The 22,000-nt window shown below is 38.9% G+C and overlaps 1 protein-coding gene across 1 annotated transcript in view; it reads right to left on the bottom strand.

Annotated features, from left to right (window-relative positions):
• Positions 1–489: 489 nt before the first annotated feature.
• The window catches only part of LOC125460508 (cadherin-related family member 3-like), a 61,103-nt gene continuing 39,592 nt past the window's right edge, over positions 490–22,000 (bottom strand). The window contains exons 13-19 of the mRNA XM_048548047.2: positions 18,418–18,589; positions 15,393–15,625; positions 14,200–14,420; positions 9,135–9,154; positions 9,005–9,036; positions 7,674–7,722; positions 490–942 (exon numbers count right to left, since the gene is read on the bottom strand). Coding sequence (XP_048404004.2) covers positions 806–942; positions 7,674–7,722; positions 9,005–9,036; positions 9,135–9,154; positions 14,200–14,420; positions 15,393–15,625; positions 18,418–18,589 — 864 coding nt within the window. The 3' untranslated portion in view covers positions 490–805. The remainder of the gene's footprint in view (positions 943–7,673; positions 7,723–9,004; positions 9,037–9,134; positions 9,155–14,199; positions 14,421–15,392; positions 15,626–18,417; positions 18,590–22,000) is intronic.

Below are 22,000 nucleotides of genomic sequence, written 5' to 3'. Positions count from 1 at the left end.
ATCAAAAAGCTCTGAACAAACTGAAATCAATGGTAATCAGGGGTAAACTCACCATAATTGGAATTATATTTAGTACAAAGGAAGATGGCAAACTACCCCTTGGCCCAAATGTAATTTCTGTTATTATTGTTCTCAGCTGAGACAGTTAGGTTGCACAATCAGTTCTGTGACATGTTTTTGTTTCTTTCCTCATAATATTTCATGAAAATCTCTGGAACAGAAAATCACCTTGGAACAAAGGATTCTAAATGAATTGATTTTTTGAAATTTGAAATATGAAATATTGAGTCCCAAAAGCAGTAATATGAAGAACATACTTAAATAAAATTTCTTCCATAACCTTTGGTAAAAAGAAAAGGAGTTTGCATGGTTAATAGTTGATCCAACAAAAGCACAAGTTTTATAAATGACTCATATTGTAATTGAGTTAATTGAGGCAACTAAATTGTTTTTATTATTTATTCATTAAACTTTCATTATTGTCCTCCTTAAAAAACATTTTAAATATTAAGTTTGTGATTAATTCAAAAAGGTCTTTTACATTCCCATGAAATTCTAATGTGTTTAGTGTATTATCATAAAGTATTTTATGGACTGAAGATTAAAGTTTTATGCAGTCAATGTATTCACTGGTTAGGATCACAGATAAATTTGATAATAATCACATTTCAAAATCCATTTCTATCTTAATTAAAATATATCATTGGCCAAAATGTAATATGTACTTCTAATTCCAATCGTACATTGATCAACTAAGGCGGTACACATCCATTTAAAATGTTCCTTTCTCATTACTTGAAATAATTCAATTTTTTAGTAACTGGGGTTTCTTAGGCTCAGCTTTTTCTGTCACAATGTTCATGTTTGTCTCATGTGACTCATTTGCTTCCTTCCACTTCCTTGCTCCTGTTGCACTGTTGTATTTGTACCACTTCCCTGTAACTGAATTAAACACATTGATTATTTTCAGTGGAAACATCATTACTTAGATCTTAAAGTCAGAACAGAAGAAAATCTGAGTTAATACTTGGTAGTTCTGTGAACTTTCTGTTAGAAATGAGTAGAACCTCAAAATTTGAGTCTACTAAAGATGCATTAGAGCTCATTCAGTAATCCTCGAAGGATTATGCAATTGGTATGGCTGGGATAAATGGCATTACTTTAAAATTAATTTGAATTTGATCCCGACACTTTTTAACAGAAGTGAACCAACGGAAGTGAGATGGGTGATGAATCATGGGAATAGTTACTCTTTAATTGTTGGTTTGTTTTTGCTGCAGTGGAGAGTGGCTGTAAAAAGATGGCAAAAACAGCTCCCTTGTCGGTGCTTGTTCGAATATTTTTCTGGAAGAGGTGTGTTTGAGGGTGATATTTGAAGCCAGACTTGTAGCCAGTGGGCAAGATGCAGTCAGTCATACAGAATATTATAAATGATAGGAAGCAGCGGTATGTAAAATTGTCAGATATTAAGAAGCTCACCAAGTTAGGACTGCCTAAATTTGACACCCCACATTAAGCCTATGTCTCAGTTCATGAGCCACAAGCATCCTGCTGGAATCAAGGTCTAACATTAACCATGGAACATGGGATGAAATCACAGAAACACCAGTGTCTTTGATGTATGCATATTCCACTTCATAATATTTAATGTTGAAGCTTCAAATGTTGGATATAATTGACACTGCTGTATCCAGTTAAAATAAAATTTTAAAACTGTATTCTTATTGCAGTCTTTAACATCCTTAGGACATTCCAAAGCCCTTCGCTCATGAGGACTACTTAGAAAGTGCAAGCCCTGATCTTATTTGTGTATTATTGACTCATTCATATGATATGAGCATTACAGGAAAGACCAGTATTTATTATTAATACTCAATTAACTTTGAGAAAATGATCTTAGTCTTTAATAATTTAATTCATCTGTATTTGTTTATGTAACTCTGTTCAGTAATCCAAGTACATAGTACTTTGCCTAAGCCTGGAGATTGATCAAGAGAGTTAAGTAAATGACACTCACGGAAAGTTCTAGAAACAGACCTGGATTCTGGGTGAAGAGGATAACGGCTAGCATAATGAACTAATCAGGCAAGAGCCCAAAAACCAAATTTTTTACAGTCAAGAACAAACTCCCTCCCTCCCTGATGAGGTGGTATGCAAGGTGGGAGGAATTAATTAATCAGTCAGGGAGGTGTTGTGAATACAACAGTGCAAGAGGTATTCAAGAGGGAACTGGATGATTATTTGAATAAAAATGAACGTGCAAGGAATGAGAAGAAAACAGGACATTGGCATTGGGTAGTGATACTCATTTAACCATCTGGCACAGGCATAATGGGCTTAATAAATTTCTTCCACACCATAACATCTCTGTGATTCTCCTCAGAAGCTAAGTCAATTTGCTGGTTGTCAAGTGACGAAAGGACAAACTGTATTCATTTGCATCTCATTAATAACTCGAGTTGCTACAATTGATATTTGATAATTAACTTCTACCCAATAGCAATACTCAATGCTTCAGAAAATTCACTGCATCTAGCAGGTGTTTAGCTGTCAATTTGATTCTTGGCCTCCAGTCCAGGTAAGTTCTCTGCTTTTGCTGCATCTGGCTAAACACTGTCCAACTTCATTGCCTTCATGTTTGCTGTAAACTCTACATCTGCAGGAAGCATATTGAAGGGAACCAGGACAGGAAGTGGCCCTGGTCCATCACACAACTCACTAGAAAACAGCAATGCACCAACTTCTACTTCAATACGGCAGCTTAGTGCAGAGAATCAGGCAGCAGTGTGTCTCTGAGGGTTGGCTGAGTGAATAGGGAAAGAAAACAGTTTGTAGCAGTAATAAATAGTGAAGCATTAATGTGAAAGGGAGGGTACATGTTGGTGCCTCAACGTCAGAGGTGGTGCAAGTACCTGCAGCAAATGTGATAAACACAGTGTACGTATACGAAGGCATGGTAATGTATGAAAGGGTAAAAGGAGGCATAGTTAGATGGGTGAGGGGAATCCTGTCAGACATGAGGTGTCACCACCTGGTTCTGGGATCAGACCATTTCTAATCTGGTGGTTGACTGTGGTCAATCAAATGGTTGGTTCAGTTCAAGTCTAAGCATCAGTGCCGCTTCAATACAGAGGCTGGGCAGTGGTCAGTCTTGGAACTCACTCCTGGCCTTGCTGATCTGGTATTCAGGGACATCTTCCAAATTCAGTCTGGTGATGGCCTGTATTCAGTCTGGGATGTCCTGAAAAGTGAGCTGAGGATGGGTCATAGCCATTATACGAGTTGATCATACATTAACTGAGAGTTTCTAGAGTTTGTCTACAGTGCATTGAGGAAACAGCAAACTCATGTGTGGACTGGCTTGGTGTTTTGCCTGCTTGAGGAAATGGTAGCATCATTGGGAGCAATCGAATATAGTAGGATGGGATCAAGCAGAATATGGGAGGGGCATGGTCAGTATGTCATCTGAGGTATATTGAGGACTCTGGGTCTGTATTTGAAAGTTGGGAGGGGTGGTGGAATCTCATTGAAACTTACAGAATATTGAGAGGCCTGGATAGAGAGGGTGTGGAAAAGATGCTTCCACTAGTAGGAGAGACGAGGACCCAAAAGGCACAGCATCAGAGTGAAGGGACGAGTCTTTAGAACCAAGATGAGAAGGAATTTCTTTAGCCAGAAGGTGGGAAATCCACTGAACAAATTGCCACACAAGGCCAAATCATTGAGTGTATTTAAGACAGAGATAGATTAGGGAATCAATGGTTACATAGAGAAGGCAAGAAAATGGGGTTGAGAAACATGATCGAATGGCAGAACAGATTTGATCGGCCAAATAATCTAATTCTGCTCCTATATCTTAATGTTTTACAGTCTCAAAGGGAAATCTGTCACTCTGGCCTAAAACTGGAGAGGGCGCAGAGCCTACAATTGCATCAGGAGATGATGGACTAGTGGTATTAACACTGGACTGTTAATCCAGAGACCCTGATAACGTTCTGGGACCTGGGTTCAAATCCCACCATGGCAAATGATCGAATTTGAATTCAATAAAATATCTGGAATTAAGAATCTAATGATGACCATGAATTGTTCATTGGAAAAACCCATCTGGTTCACTAATGTCCTTTACGGAAGGAAACTGCCATCTTTACCTGGTCTGCTCTACATGTAATTCTAAACTGCCCTCTGAGAAATTAGGGATGGTCAAAACATACTGCCCAGCCAGCAATGCCCTCATCCCATTAATGAAGAGGGAGGAAAGAAAGGACCTCAGTAAAACACAGCTCCCAGAATCAAACAGGAACATTGTTCATAACATAAAGCAGTTGGGTAGGTGACGGATCATTGAGGAAATGCCATATGGTAGGCAAGAACGAGGGAGGATATTGTGGGTCACTGAGGAAGGCTGCAACCCTCTGCAACAAAGGCACATGATGCAAAGATCAACTGTGCAATGCACTTTCCAAATTAAAAAGGCGGCACACAGAAGGGCAACAGTAAGGCTTTTTTTTAAATGAGTAGAGTTGATGACTAGAACGTAAAGCCAACGGAGCGGTTACTTCAGCAATCAGCACTGCAGTGACTACTGACTTCTAACCATTTGCCTTCAAATCCGAGTGAAGCAGCACATTAATATTTGTAATGCAGTGATACTGTCCCTAATGCTGGGCTAGGAGATTTAAGTTCAAGTCTCATCTTCTGCAGATATGCATCATAACACGTCAAAACAGGCCAATTAAAAATAATTTAATTAAAATGATCCAAATATGATCTATTGTGAAGTACCAAGTAAGAGAACATTGTGGTCATTGGCTGCACATTCTTTCACTTAGGAGTTCCTAATGACATAGTAAGACTACCATGGGCATTGGAACAGTGCAAGTGAATATATATTCAAACAAAAGTGCATTCAATACAATGATTAAACATTCAAGCCACTGACGTCAGAAACCCTGGTCTAATGGGAGTGTCCCACTCAAGTGTACGGTCACCCTCCTTTGCCTCAGCTGCCACAGACAAACATAGAATACCTACAGTGTGGAAGCAGGCTATTTGGCCCATTAAGTCCATATTGAACTTCTGAAAACCATACCACTCAGATCCCACCCTACCCTATACTGTAACCCTGCATTCCCCATGGCTAATCCACTTAGCCTACACATCCCTGGAAACAATGGTCCAGTTAGCATGGCCAACCCACCTCACCTGTACATCCTTGGACTGTGGGAAGAGTCGCCTTAGGGTAGAATCAAACCAGGGTCCTTGGAACTCAGAGGCAGCAGTGCTAACGACTGAACCACTATGTCACCTGTCAATGTGGTCACTGGGGAGTGGTGGGTCAAGGAATTTCTGGAATCTCCAGACATGAAACTATTGGTGTGTCTGTCAGTTGCTCTTCCTCCCTATTAGTGCCTGCTTTACCACTCTGTCTCCTTGAGAAGGAGTAGTACCTGGAGGGAGGAGAATTTGAGGCCAGAGAAATGGAGTGGAGGTCTCATCTGAGCAACATTTCATCTATAATGAAGATGCAGATTATGTTTGAATTAAATGGCCAAGGTGCAATCACAATCTTGTGTCATCTCTATCAGGTCCAGAGCAGATCAAGCAGTCGTTCATTACTAAAGCTTCTCTGTTAAATGAGAGCACAAGTGGAATGCAAGTTGTTCCATAGCAAGCAAACCAGGATATTTTGAGGACAGTGATTACGAGAGTACATTTCCTTTACCTGTGAGTGATATTGAGCATCCACCTCATCAAGTTGATCACATCGAAACACAACCTAAAATTTGTAGATCTAATTACAGATCTAATAAAAACTTTAAATCTCAAAGACGATTACTGTACTTGGAGAAAACAGACGTTGGTTTCTAAGAAAAGATGTTATATGTTTGATGCTTTGGATGATTCACTTCAAAACAAGGTCTTTAGTTAAGAAAATGAGAAAAGAGGCTAATTATTTAATTGTCTCTTGTTCGATTATGGTAGGCTGTTCACTGAACTGTGTTCACTGTACGTAACTTTTTACAGATAAATCAGATGTCAAACATCTCCAGCACACTGGCAAAAACAAAGCAGTGGTGATGGGAAATTCCTGGATGCAGCAAAGCCATTTCAGAGGTCAGTTTGAAATCAATCACAATGCTTTGGAGACTCATCAAGGTCAAAACAGATAAGGGCAGCAGATTTTCTTCCTAAAGACATTAATGAACTGCCACTCAATGATTGTCTTTATTGATGTTAGTCATTTTATTCGCTGCAAATTTGTAGTTAATGAATTGCACATTTTAAATTCTCTTTCTGTTGTATCAGAATATGAATTAATGCACCTAAGTCAGAGTCCAGGTACCTGGATTATTAATCTAGTAGCATAGCCAGAACTGTAGATCAGTATGTCAGTTAGGTAATGAAGTTAACACAGTATTCAAATTTCACATTTTTCATTTGCAACATTTAAACCAATTACTTTTGCAATAACCTGCACTGGAACACATTGGCTATATCAACATGTGGGCCTCATTTACAGCAAGCCAGCTCCCAGCATGGATCTGCCTGCTCATACTGCATTAGCAATTTGTAAGGGTGAGAAAATCAGTGGTTCTGAGGCTTCCTAAAGCATACCTGAACTCGTAAAGTGGAAGTTTAAGATTGGATGAGATATTAAAATGCCTGTAGTTGTTTGATCACATTAGTATGGCTACTATCTTAGTGACACAAATATTCTACAATTACAGCACATTAGTTTTGGACAACTGACAATGTTCTCATGTACTCAGAAGCATTGGAAGTGTTGTGCAAGGTAATGGCTCTGGACGAACTAATGTAGAAGATGCATTAGCTCCACCCAACCTGATGTCATCCCAGTCTTTGGATGGAGAAATGTTAGTCATGCGCAAGTTCCCAAGGAGGGTAGAAATAACATTCCTGCTTGTTGCTACATTTTGATATTTACAGTTAAGATTAATGGTATCTATTGCTATCAAACATTAACCTATACCTTGTTATTGTATGAAGCACACCTCTTCTTGTTAAAACTCTATAGTGGTCTATTTATTACAGCTGATAATTGGATAGGCCTTTACATCAGCACCTAAATGAGGATTCCCTGCAGTAAACTACCTCAACCACGAATCACCCCTTGTAATGATAAGATACAACAGGGTCTATGTCAACGTTCGCAGGTATACCCGGGAATATGGCAATATTCATCAGAAGCAATCTGGAGTTAGATTTGGAATCATGATCACAGGGTGCAACTTTCGTGAACTTAATAAATTGTAACCATTACTTATTTCATATTGTAAAAATCTCTCCTTTCCAATTTCTGTCCTGTCTAGCCCCATAACTATTCTGCCCTTATCATTGCAGAGTGAAAGACACCTACAGGGATATCCACAGATACCATTTCTATCACTGTTTTTTGACCAGCCATAATGTATAATTAAACAATGTGGTTAGTAAGTATACCGCAATGCAATTTGCTCTCCTTTTCCCACATATTCCACCACAGAAGCCACTTTAGGAGATGCTAGAAAGTTCAAAATTGGAAGTTGTGAATTTAATTGAGAGGCTGTGGCTACCAAACCACTCTGCAGAGCTAATAACCTATAGTTTCTATGTAATTGAACAAACGGGCTTGCTCCTCTTCATTGGAAAAAAATATTATCATACATTACCTGGATCGACAGCTTGTCCATTGAAAACAGTATCATACTTAGTTACCTCCTGTGGGGAAAAGTAATTACGTGTAAGTCAAATTGATTGTGTTTAGTCATATTGAAATGTTGGTAATATTTATTTGCTTGTATAAGCTTTAATTATGTCGTCCCATTCAATCTTTGCAATAAAAATATAAATCAGAGTTCCACGTGTGAGGTTTAAATATATGCATAGTTGCGATCATTAGTTTCCAGCTGCTGGAAAAATTTCTAATGTTAGCACAGAGTTGACAAGATAACAATCTCTTTTCTACATTAAGGATGTAAAGGCAGTGGTTTAAAAAGTCGTTTCCGCATTTTAGCTTTGTGAGGCCAACTCTGCCAGGTAGTCTTCCTGTCAACACCCATTGCTAATTGCTGAGAAATTATTTGGTATTGTGTGAATGTGAAAGATTTAACTGCCAAAGCAGTGCCAACCATGCAGTCTAATTGGAATAAACTCCACTTCAACCCTACCATGGTGGTTGCTGGGAATATTTTGATCACTGCAAAAGATCACCTTTCAGCAAATACATAATTTCCTGCAGCAAAATTTATGAACTGCAAACTTTGCCTTTTTGCTCACTTGACACTAACAAAAACCATGATCAGTTATGTAATAATACTATTACATTAATGGGTGACACAGTGGTTAGCGCTGCTGCCTCACAGTGCCAGAGAACCCAAATTGATTCCAGCTTCAGGTGACTGTCTGTGGAGTTTGCACATTCTCCCCATGTTTTAGCAATGAGTTCCAGGTACCCACTAAAGCCTGGGTGAAAAAAGATTTCTCCACAAACCCCTACTAAACCTTGTGCTCGTTACCTTAAAAGTTTAGCCATTTCAAAATTCCTGTCCCATTCTTGTGGTCTTTCTGAGTTCTGAGTAACATTGCTGATTGAGGACTGATTAGGAGTGTTGAAGAGGTATTTCACATGGACGGAGAGATTTGCTGGACTCAAATCCAGTTAGTTGAGATGAAAGGAAAGACAGGAGTATCTCTGTACTCCCATTTCCAGCTTTCCATTTCATGATCTTCTTTTTGTGAAATAATATGTTGCAGAACATTTCACTGCATTAATTTCTACTTATAAAGGGCTAACTTTGTAAAACCACACACCTAGCAGGGATGCAGGGACTACTCTGAGCATAACAAGAATATTATTAATAATGGAGAGAAATTTGTGAACGGTATTGCTATGATTCCTGGATATTGGTTCTTCACAGATCAGTGGCCCTGCTAGCAGCATAATTTAGTAAAATCACCCCTTCCATAAAATATTTTCCTGAGGTGGAAATTTTACACTTACTGTTACAACTTCTGGCTTTTCTTCAACAGGTTCTGTGTTTAAAAAGAGGACAAGTTTACAAAATATGTTATTAATTAGGATCATTTTTATTGTGAATTCAGGGTTTATTTCAATTAGACAAAGCACTAACCTGGAATGTAAATTGTCACTCTACAAAAGCAATAAGACAGAAAAAGTTTAATTAGAAGTTAATTTAAGTATCACAATACTTTATTTTGTTTATATACATTTCCTACAAGTAAACTATAAGAAATGCAAGTCAAAAATTGATTACTGATGGAGTTTAAAAAAGAGAGAATGAAATATCAATCTCATTAGTATCCTTGCTTGGGATCTACTATTATGTTATGTTTCATCTTTCAATGTCAGACTACTTTAAGAGACATGCTCATGGTATCATCACTGTATTAGAGCATGCGACCTAAGGGTATAAAGTTTCACACTCCGTCTTGCCTCAGATCACTTGAAACATGACACTGTCTTGGAAATGTGCACTTCTTTTATAAACTAATAGCTTATTCTTCGGCCAGATGCTTAAGTGCCAAAAGTAAGTAATGGTTCTCTATAATACTTAGCTGTAATAAGTAACAGTTGGATTTTTTGATATCAAAACATGCATGCCCAGTTTACTAAGTCAAAAGAGATTGCAAGCATGACTATTTCAGGTAAAGCACCCTGTTGGAAGCAAACTCATGACAGCTATAAATGCTCTTTAAAATATCACCCAAGGGCATCCACACATTTTGTGCCACATTAATACAGGCACTGGTTCAAAACTAGTGCACGTTAAAAGTAGTGCCATTTTGGAACTCACCTCTCAAAGCAAAATTCACTCATAACACTGCAGAATGAACACAAGTTCAGAAACAGGAAGGATGCCACAGTAGTGCTAATTATAAGAATTAACTTACATGTTAGCTTCCTCCAGCTGTTGTGACAATTTTACAAGTGTTTTTGCGCCTTCTATTCATTTTTATAGGTTGTTTATTTACACTGGAGCTTTAGTGAGGCCACTGACTTTCTACTTCTTCTCTGGCTTTCTCCAAGCTTCCTTTATCAATTTCTCAATGTTATCCACCATCTGATTAATTCTTCTTCCTCCCTGTTTTAACCATTGACTTCTCCATTAATTGATGTCGGGGGAGCTGTAGATTAAGATCTTTATCTTGAAGGGTACAGGCCATTCAGGAATGACAGGAAAGTAGGAAAAATTGGAGGGTTGGCTCTGTTCGTTAATGATGGCATTTGCACAATAGAGAAGGATGACCTGAGTTCAGAAAATCAAGATGTGAAAGAGTTTGGATCAAAAAGAGAAATGACAAAGGCAAGAAATCATTTGTACAGGTCTCTTCATAGCGCCCACTCAATAGGGTGAGGCACACAGGAAGAAACAATGAAAGTTTGTCAGATAATTATAGGAGATTTTAAACTATATAACCATTGGAAAAGTCAAATGGGCAAAGGCAGCTTAGATGGGGAGTTCACAGTATATTTTCAGGATACTTACATAGAAAAGCATGTCCTGGAGCAGAGCTGAGAACAGGCAATATGAGTCCTGATTTTGTGCAATGAGATCAGATTAAATAATGATCTCAGAGACGGAGCCTTTTGGTCTCAGTGACTATTATATGACTGAATTTTACATTCAGTTTGAGGAAAAAAGGAATAGGTGCATGATTATCTTTTAAAATTTGAATAATAGCAATAATGACGGTATGAAAGCAGGCTGGCTAACATGAGCTGGTAACTTATGTTAAAGGATAGATCAATAGAGAGGCATTTCAGATGTTTAACGGGATATTTCAGAACACACAGCATAAATAGATTCCAATGAGTAAAACAAAATTCCAAGGAACAAACCTATCATCTGTGGTTAACTTCAAATGCTAAAGCTAATATTACAATTTTAAAAATCATATAATTGTGCAGAACTGATACGGTGGGAGTGTGCTGGGCCCATGACCCAAGATCAAGTCCTGCTTCCGCTATTTAAAGTCAGGGATCTTGTGGCACTGTAATATTTTCCCTTCCTCTAGGCCAGAAGACAAATTCAAATCAGCTTGTTGGTCTTCCAGAATGAGGAGTGGACTTTGACCGGTTGCAAACTGGCACATTCCAAGGTCCAGGACTACGGAGGGATGCACTAAAGTTTGGGCCCGCTATCAGCAAGGGCCAGTGGGGAAAGGCCACAGTCTGAGGTCTTCCTGCTAAAGGTACATTGGGATCTATTCAGTTATTGTGCCCTCCAAGCGCCTCAATGTGTGTAAGTATTAGTATCATACATGTAAGAGAGGTCTTTGGTTTTTGTTTGATGGAGTCAAACTCCAACGTTTTGTTTCCTTCCTTGATATGAAACTTTACAGAACTGAACTGCATTTAATACTGTATATACAAAGATATCTTTATGAATAAGGCATATGTTTAAAATAAAGACAAAAGTTCTCGTCCCACCAATTCCAGAGGTGTGTCATAACATCTTTAAATGGGTTGATCACAAATAGTTATCATTGTGCAAGGACAAGGTTGTAAGTCATAATATTGCACAGAATTTAAAAAGCTGCAAGTAATGACCAAAAAAAAGGGAAAAATTGGTGCAGGACATAAAGCTAGCCAGAATTCTTTTTAGAAAATAAGAATTTCTATAAATATTGGAAGTAAAGTGTTAACAAAGTGAGCAGGGAACTACAAGTGATAGGAACAGGAGTGAGTCATTTGGTCCTTTGAGCCTGCTTCATCTTTCAGTAGGACTATGGCTGACTGGACGCTCCACTTCTCTGCATATTCCCTGTAATCCTTGATTCCCTTACTGATCAAGAATCTATTTATCTCAGCCTTAAATATACACAAGGACTCTGCCCCCACAGCTCTCTGTGGCAAGGAGCTCCAAACACTCTTAACCTTCAGAGAAGAAATTCCTCCTCATCTCAGTCTTAAATTGGCGCACCTTTATTCTCAGACTATGCCCTTTGGTCCTAGACTCTCCCACAAGGGGAAACATCTTCTCAGTATTTACCCAGTCAAGCCCTTTAAGAATCCTACACGTAGAGATGAGATCATCTCTCATTCTTCTAACAGAAAGGCCCTATAGAAAGATGGAGATTCCGAAAGATCCACCAATCCCTTGCCTCCACCTCTTTTACCACCCACTTTGCGGGGCTACCGACATTAACCATTGCAATGCAAGCTCAGCATCTAACATTGATCAAATGACATCACCTGTGCAGAAATGACATACAGAAACTAAAGAAACAATACAGTCCCCCATTACAATAGGCTTTCTGAAAGGCTTTACAACACATTCTGCATACATCCACACTCTTCTGGAGGGATGCTCCATCAAATTCCTCATCTAAGTTTCTGCAGCAGAAACCGAGGATAATACCACCCTCTAGTGAACCAGCGCCTGTGCTCTCCTTGTCCACATTTGAAAGCCACAAGTACACTATCCTTTAAGATAAGTGGAGTGTTGGTATCTGAGTGGGAACCTGAGATTGTGAAATTAAGTGATATTACTGTGTCTTGGCCATCATTCTCCTCTTGGCATTCCTCCCCTCTGTGGCTAGAATGCTCATCTTAGGTATCTGAATGGTAAAAGCACAAGGGTGAGGTTATGACACAGGGAGGAGGGAAAAGATGCTTCCAACCTATGTGGTTAACAAACTGGAAGATTGTGGGATATGGGGAAAATGATATCTGAAAGGATTATGAATAAGAATATTGTCATACTCATTTTTTCAGCCATTCCAATGACCACAGTCTTAATAATTAATAGGATCAAGACAAGCAAAGTTACCAAAGACCCCATCCAGTTAGATTTAACTGTTGAGGGTTTCTGCATCACTTTGTGCTACAAAAGAGCAGGATGTGTGTCAATGGCTGCCACATAACTTAGGCAAGATTGAATTGCTGGCAGTGTGTGCAGGGTGAGGTAAAGTGTATGGATGTTGGATATGGGGCACGATTAATACTGTAGCGGAATAGAATATCCTTCATTGTCTCATGTACTCAGGTACAGAAGTGCAGGAGTACAATGTAAAGTCTTATAATGTCACCTCTTATGGTGCCATCTTAGATACGAAAAGATTAAAAAAAAAGTGGTTGCATTACTTTACAGTGACTCATAGTCTCAGTTAGAAACAGTTAAAAGGATAAACGTTACAGTCAGCTAAACAAATTACATGTTAAACCACATGTGGTCTGACTGCCCATGCCAGACCCCAGCCCAACAATTGTCCTTGCTTTGCTCCAAGATTCAAGTCCACTCCACCACCAGTTCTCAGCTGCTCGAAGGTAAGTTTTTCTCCAGGACTCGCTTCCCTCATGCCCCCCCACCCCGACTCCAGGACACCCTTCCCCCGCGCCTCACTCTCCGCTCTGGAACTCACCTCCGGAACTCACCAGTGGATACCTCCTGTCAAGAGTCGCCTCCTCCGTTCCCTCAGCTAAGTCAAAAGTTGAAAAAAAACTCAGAAAAGGAGAAAAAAGTGACAGTTAGAGAGAAAAAGAGTGGGCAGGGCAGAGAAGTTCTGGCTGGGTGTCTTACTCTGCCACTGTAGATGGATGAGGACAGCGGTCATTAGATCAGTTGCCAAGTCCTGCAATGTAGCTGGATTGATACAATATGTGAAGCTGCAATCTCTGGCCTTGACCACTCATGTGAGGTCATTCATCCTCTTGTAGTACTGCATGTAGGTTCTCAAGGCTAGATTATTGGCAATAGCCTCTATGGCTATCTTCTAAATAACATTTGTTGTGGATCTTGAGATCCTTCTGACCCCCTCGGGATGCAGTAATTTCTTCTCCTTTCTACCTCTCCCACTGGCAGCTCATTTCAGAATTTGTAAATGAGCCACAGCATTTTCTCTAATCACAATTCACCTCCCCCTCAAGTGGTGCTAGCCATTCATGAAACTGGCCCCCTGTTGGGCATTCAGCCAATGACCAGCACAGTTAGTAATAGGTGGGACATGAAGATCATTTAAATAAGCAGGCGGCATGAAATTGACTAATCACACGTTGCAAGATTTGGCCTCTGTTTTCAGGGATTGTCCAACTTAGGCCCTGATAGCCTTCATATTTCCATCAAGCTAATTCCAATGAAACACATTTATACAATTATTTGGAACACAGATATCCTAATTTGTAACACCTCAAACCAAAAATACCATTTTCATATTTAATTATAAAGGACTTACTTTTTTGGTGGTTGCAGTTTTGGCTTACTGGTACGTGTCTTTCTGGTATGTGCCTTTCGACAGAATTCCACACATCTGGTATATTTCAAGACGATGTACATCCCTAAGGCAAAGAGGAGAGCCAATAGGATTGCCAGCAGTGTGAGAAGGAAGGGGGCATACCAGTCAGCTGGATTGTAAGTATTCACAGCAGTGTTGATAATAGTTAGTCCTTTTCTGTTCTGTTTAAACAAGATAGGAAATTCATTACCTTGAGATTGCTATGAGATAAAATAAATTCATGAATGTGCAATTTATTTGCAAGGGTCTTTTTTTTTCTAAATTGGTACACTTAGATGAGGGACATATGCAGTATTGCAGACTACTACCTAGTTTTGAAATACTTGGATGCAAAGAAATTTATTTCTGCAAAGTGAATGGGAGCACATATGGTAGAGTTATTGGACTAAGCTGATCCGTGCCTGCATAAAGCCTGAGCAGACTGCAATTTGCCATTTAGGGAGGATGGAAAGTGCCTGGGTCTCATACAAAGCAGTCTGACAAATCAGGTCTTGAGTCAGGGAAGGCCAATGGGGAATAGAACCTTGAACATGCGATCGTATAGGTATCTTTTAAACTGGAATTGAAAACCTTTTTAAAACTGGCAGCATGAGATATTCTGACCATTCTGTGCTGTACAATGTAAGGTCCATCTTACCTGACCTTAAAATGAACTCCTTGATAGTGGCTGGAGACCACCCTGAAATTACTCAAATAACCCTGGTTCCAAAAACTGTTCCAGAGTTTAGTGTAAGTCCTTGAAGCAGGCAGCACCTCCAGTTAATGCACTTCACCAAAGCCACTAGCAAGTAATTGGATTGAGGCACAAGAGTGGAATCTTTGATCTTTCTCCTTCTTCTCTGCAGGAGTCTCTCAATTGCAGCAGAGGCTGCTAATTTAGCACAGAACACAGGAATCAAATTTGCAATGATTGTCATCCATATGACTCCACAATACAACATGCAATGCACCCCGCTGCTAAGGAGGTTATACACAGAACATGTTAATTCATATTTAACTAACCAAGTGCGTCAAAAAGTTAGATAGAAGTTTGTTACTCTATTAATCTCTTGCAGCTATATTTTAAATTTCTGCTATTGCTGAAATGATCTATAATATTACTCTGAAGCTGGTTCATTACATAAGGCTCTCACATAAAAGGATGTTGTTGGAGTAGTTGCTCTTGTCTGAACTACAGTAATATCAATCACTACAGTTCCTGTCCTTGGCTTTATCCTCTTAATGTTGTCATCGATGATGTTGACAATGAGATGGTACTCCTGCTGAACATCTGCTTTTCCCTCATAGTCAAACGGAGTTCTGAGTATCAGTTTTGGAGCAAAAGATCCACGGATAGGGTCAAAACCAAAATGATTGTTCACGTTGCCTATAAATAAAATGCATCTGAATGAGGTGACACACTGCAAGATCAACTGATAGATTATTATAATTTTCATTGTAATGGAATGACAGTAAAAGCAACTACGGTCCGGATTTCCCCAATGAATTTCAGGACCCCACACTCAGGCTCAATTGAAGATCAGAAGGCCATATGATACAGGAAACACTCACTTGAGATTTCTCCCAGATTCACGACAGGTTAGACTTGCTGTCCAGTTAGGGACTAAGACTAACTAGACAGCATTAGAGAGCCAGGAACAGTTCTGGGCACCACACCATACAAAAGATAGAACACAGAAGTCTTGGAAGTGATCTAGTTCCTTCTGCAAGAATGTTAATGGGCCTCCATGAAATGTTATAGACAAGGTTTACAGAACACAAGTATAATATTCAAGAACAAAAACAAAGGTGCTGGAAAAGCTCAGCAAGCCTGACAGCATCTGTGAAGGAGAAAACAGAGTTAACCTTTTGGGTCCGTTGGCCCTTCCTCAGAACTGATGGTGGCTGGGAAAATTGGTAATGTTAATGGGTACGTTCCATTAACAACTATTCACCCTCACGGCCTGATCATTAGCAACTCCTTTGACTGCCCAACTGTCCTTCTCTCTCTCTAGGCTCTATCCTAATGTTTACTCCGTAGCCCACCCACCTCATTTTCTGCATATAAACTGACGTTTTCCTAGCCACCATCAGTTCTGAGGAAGGGTCACTGGACCCGAAACATTAACTCTGTTTTCTCCTCCACAGATACTGCCAGACCTGCTGAGCTTTTCAAGCAACTTTGTTTTTGTTCCTGATTTACAGCATCCGCAGTTCTTTTGGTTTTTACAAGTTTAAAATTCCCTGGAGTTTAAAAGGTTAAAACTTATAATTTATAACTTTGAAAACAATTGAAAGGGGAGGTAGAGCAAACTATTTTTTGCTTATCAGAGAGACTAGGAAGAGGGAACATAGCTTCAAAATTAAAGCCGACTCCTTAAGGCAAAGGAATTACTCAAAAAGTTCTAAAAGTGTGGAACTCCATCAGTTTATGGAACTATGAAAAGTAGAAGAAGCTAGATGAATTTATAATTGTAAATTATTTAGCAATAGATAAACAAAGAACAAATGGATATGAATCCAAAGTGGGTAGATTAAATTAAGTTACAGATCAGTCATCAACACACTGAACTGGGGAATAGCCTTGCATGGCTGAATGGCCTATTTATATTCCTGTGAAGCTTTTTTTCTTGCCTCTGCATCTGTCACATATGAGATGAAATATTTATTATCTGGTACACCCAAGGTGTTGTATCATAATTTCCAGTGAATCTTTAAAATAGATTTCTGAATTTGCAAGTTCAGTCTGCAAGACAAAGGTGAATTATTAGGATAATGAATAGCAAGCTGCATCAAACATATGAAAGCACTCAATGTCAACAGCCATCATTGTGCTTGTCAGCTGCTTTCTATGGTATGGTTATCCTGATTAGGTTGTGTCATAGTTCATTAGTCTAGTTATGAACACTAATTGTTTCAAGCACTTGGAAATGCTAAGTACCTGTGTATACAAGCACATATGTAAGTTTCCAGTCTAGGAAATCAATCTTACTGTCTTTGGTTTTACACCAAAAAAGCTGGTATTCAAGCCTCTCTGCTACAACGAAAATCATCTAGAATTATTTGGGGGTTTTTGCTATTTAAGCCTTCTTTAATGGTTTATGTCATATTTTCTAAATCAAAAGATTATATACTTATTTTACAGAATGTGAATAATAAAAGTGGTGATAAGAGAAAACTCAAAAGGCCTCCACTTAATAAATGATAATGTTACCATATTTTGTCACACGCAGAAAGTATGATGTCTGTCTGTGTAGGTTCATCATGCTATTTCATGTGTTTCAATGCCATGTAAAGTGTTGCAGTTTTATCAAAGTGGGACATCTTTTCTCTTTTGATTCTACCTACTCCACTCATTTTACCGTGGTCCCTAAGCTTTGGAGTTCTCTTCTGAATGTCTTTGCCCTTTCACCATTTCATATGCTCGTTAAAACCTATGTTTTTAGCCAACTTTGCTGGTCACCTGTCCTAATATCTCCTTCTGTGACTCAGTATCTGAATTTTTTTGATATCATCCTGTGGAATACCTTGGGGCATTTTACTAGATTAAATGCACGGTGATAATAGATGATAAAATCGCCACACTGTGGAAACAGGCCCTTTGGCCCAACAAGTCCACACTGACCCTCAGAGCATCCCACCCAGACCTATCCTCCTATAACCCCCCTAATATACACATCCCTGAACACTACAGGCAATTTACCATGGCCAATCTATCTAACCTACACATCTTTTGACTATGGGAGGAAACCAGAGCACCCAAATGAGACCTACTCAGACACGGGGTGAATGTGCAAATACCACACAGACAGTCGCCCAAGGGTGGAATTGAACCCAGGTCCCCGGTACTGTGAGGCAGTAATGCTTACCACTGAGCAACCGTGTTGTAGTGAAATTCAATTTCAGAATAAAATATAAGCCCATTGAAATTTTAATCAGTTTAACATGCAATACAGCTAGCAAAGAAAGACAAAGATAATCCTGTATTTTTTCTCCAAAACTAATAATAATAAAAATATTAGTTTCAGCCCCAATTATATTTGAGATTAGATACACAATAACGAGTGTTGTGCAATATTTTTCTTACATTTGTCTTTGTATAATTGCTATGGAATAATTCTGCATTTCGTCTTACTAGGCAACTTGATGTATCATATTATATGAGAGTAGTAAACATACCCGATACAATCTCAAACCGCATCTCATTGTCCAGGGAATCTCTGTCTTGACAGTTCAATCTGAAACTATTAATGTTAGTCCCAACAGCAATATTGTCAAGAATACTTGCTTTATATGACAGTGGAACACAAACTGGTTTTTCATCATTTTCCTCTATTATATTGATGATGACCTAACAGAGGACATAATTGAAATAGGTAAGAAAGGCAAAGATTAATAAACAATTAGAATGGAACACAATAGTAATATTTGCATCAGTTTTGGGTGTTAGAGATATATATACATCAATGCTTTTGAGAAAATAGCTTCAAAAAGCACTTATAAACAGTATAAGCCATGTTATCACATTAATACACAGTTCATAGGGATGTATTTTAGCACTGTATTTTGAAATTTGTAGTTAATCTACTGTCCTCCATATTTTAATAAATTGTCCCTTAACTGTTCAACCCATTAGAAATGCATTTTGTTCATATTTTGGAAGAAGGACTGGGCTAATGGTAAGATTCTTAGTAGAGTAGATGAGCAGAGAGATCTCGGTGTCCATGTACGCAGATCCTTGAAAGTTGCCACCCAGGTTGACAGGGCTGTTAAGAAGGCATACAGTGTTTTAGCTTTTATTAATAGAGGGATCGAGTTCCGGAACCAAGAGGTTATGCTGCAGCTGTACAAAACTCTGGTGCGGCCGCACTTGGAGTATTGCATACAGTTCTGGTCACCGCATTATAAGAAGGATGTGGAAGCTTTGGAAAGGGTGCAGAGGAGATTTACTAGGATGTTGCCTGGTATGGAGAGAAGGTCTTACGAGGAAAGGCTGAGGGACTTGAGGCTGTTTTCATTAGACAGAAGAAGGTTGAGAGGTGAATTAATTGAAACATATAAAATAATCAGAGGGTTAGATAGGGTGGATAGGGAGAGCCTTTTTCCTAGGATGGTGACGGCGAGCACGAGGGGGCATAGCTTTAAATTGAGGGGTGAAAGATATAGGACAGATGTCAGAGATAGTTTCTTTACTCAGAGAGTAGTAAGGGAATGGAACGCTTTTCCTGCAACGGTAGTAGATTCGCCAACTTTAGGTACATTTAAGTCGTCATTGGATAAGCATATGGACGTACATGGAATAGTGTAGGTTAGATGGGCTTCAGATCGATATGACAGGTTGGCACAACATCGCAGGCCAAAGGGTCTGTACTGTGCTGTAATGTTCTATGTTCTATGTTCTATGTTCTAAATCCTGACTGATCCTGAGAGCTTTTGTTGTTAACTCTTGCCCATCCATCTCGCCAACTTTCTTCATGATTACCAAACTGCCACATCCAATTCTCATGGTCACCAACATGCCACCACTCCCTCCATTCTGGTACTACAGTCAAGGTTTTCTCTTCGTCTTAATCGCTGAAGAATTGGTCACCCTGTATAAGAGGGTCTCAAATGGAACCAGTTGGGCCAATAAATTTAATTTAATTTTAATTTAATGAGGCATACTGGTCAAACTGAAACCAGTTTGATGGCTCAACTAGGAACAATTCAACTGCCAAATAGGCACAACTCAGCCTGCCAACCAAGGGGACGGCACTGGCCAATTTAGGCCCTTTTCCAATTTCCACTACAGTAAACCCATGGAATAAGTTTGGATTCCTGGGAAGTTAAAGCTAATACTTGATTTTTGATTGAAATTTGTTCCAATGTCTGTTGGTATTAGCCTACAATGTCAGCTACTAAAGGTTATTCAGTAAATACTATGATAGAATGACATCTGTTTTGTTTAATGCTTTATACAATTTTGACCAGTTTTTGAATACCTCTGCAAAAAGTATACCTTTATACTGGACTGTAAAAAAAAATCCTGGCAATAATTACAAACCTAAGATTACAAATCCAATTACACGGACCTTGTAAAATAACGTCAATAATTTTTTTAGTCTTCTACGGCATGGTATTACTCTCAACTTAAAGTAGCAACACAAAAGTATGGCAAAACAAAGAAAATTCATCACCTTATATAAAATGAATAGCAGCAATGATTTGAAATTACAGTCCAATCTTGTGCTATAGCCAAGATTTTCATACTCATTAAATACTCCTGAATTCTCGAGCTATAGTGCCCTCAGCCTTTCCTCGTAAGACCTTCCCTTCATACCAGGCAACGTCCTAGTAAATCTCCTCTGCATCCTTTCCAAAGCTTCCACATCCTTCTTATAATGCGGTGACCAGAACTGTACGCAATACTCCAAGTGTGGCCGCACCAGAGTTTTGTACAGCTGCAGCATAATCTCTTGGTTCCGGAACTCGATCCCTCTATTACAACAACAACAGTTTTATTGATTGTGAATATGCTGAGAGATGGCTGTAATCCCTGCTTATGTCATATGTAGACTGGGTACCCAATCCCTGAACCAATATGGCTTCGGAGGAATTTCTAAATCTTCTGAGACAATGAACATTATTGAAAGTTGACTGCTTAAATTGGGTCTCTCCTCAAATTGCTTATTTTTGAGAATAGAAATTTAACACAACAAAGTTCAATTTCATGTCTAAAATGTTTGAGATTTCTATCTTTCTCACTTTTATATTGCCCCTTAAAAATCAGGTTTGGCCTGAAAATATTAGAAAATTTTCCAAATTGCAAAATCTTCTCCAGTGCTGTACTTTTTCCACTTCCTTGAGTTATTGTTGGTTCCTCAGTGTAATGTTGGACATCAGTCATTTAACAGCATCACCCACCCAAATGCAAATCTTTTTCAACATTTTGAACTCACAGCCACATTGTCAAAACAAAGAATCAAGGGCTGAAGGATTTACAAAGAAAAATCTTCCCCGCTGCCTGACACACCCTGGAGTGTCAAATTCTTCCAGAGTTCCTCAAGATACCTGACTTCTACATTCTTTGGTATTTTTAGACTTCAGAAGCATGATAATTGAGTGCGGGACCTATATGGTTCAGTTAGTTACTAAATAGCCTCCAAGCTATTGCAATTTGCAACATGCATTTGTATTAACAACAACCTGGCTGATAACAAATTCATAACAACTAATGTCCAACAACTTGTGCTATTAGGATTCCTCATTTCCCAAGATTGCAAGTCAGTAACTCCAGCACAATTTTACCTCTACAAAAGCAGGCAATTGTATCTGCTTTCTGGGCCACTGAAATGGAATTCTTGTCAAAACTAGCTATTAAAAAAAAATTCTCAATGCTCTCCGTGAGTCCATGTTTGATGTTTTCCCTACTTTAGAGAGCTAACAGTGTGACTTAGATCTCTATCTACACTGAGCAGTTTATTTTTACCATGGCTATCATTGCCTTTAGTGTTCAAAATCATAATTAATTATACAAACAACAAGTCTTCTGGCGAACTTTCACAGCAAGACCCCCATTTTCGCCTCCAGGATAGACAGCCAGGATTATTCAAAGTGCCCAAGGGAAGCAGGAGAACAGTGAAGCAAGATAAACCACAGTTTATTTATGGAACATTGCCCTTTTGGGTTGAGAGATGCATTTTTCACATTTAAACCTGAATAAATCAAGGAATTCATAATGGTCAGTAATATAACAGCGTAGCTATAAAAACGTAACATTATC

The sequence above is a fragment of the Stegostoma tigrinum genome, chromosome 11, assembly GCF_030684315.1.
Source record: "Stegostoma tigrinum isolate sSteTig4 chromosome 11, sSteTig4.hap1, whole genome shotgun sequence".
In the NCBI taxonomy this organism is placed as follows: domain Eukaryota; kingdom Metazoa; phylum Chordata; class Chondrichthyes; order Orectolobiformes; family Stegostomatidae; genus Stegostoma; species Stegostoma tigrinum.
Note: the sequence above shows the minus strand (reverse complement) of the source record. Positions and strands in the feature narration are given on the sequence as shown.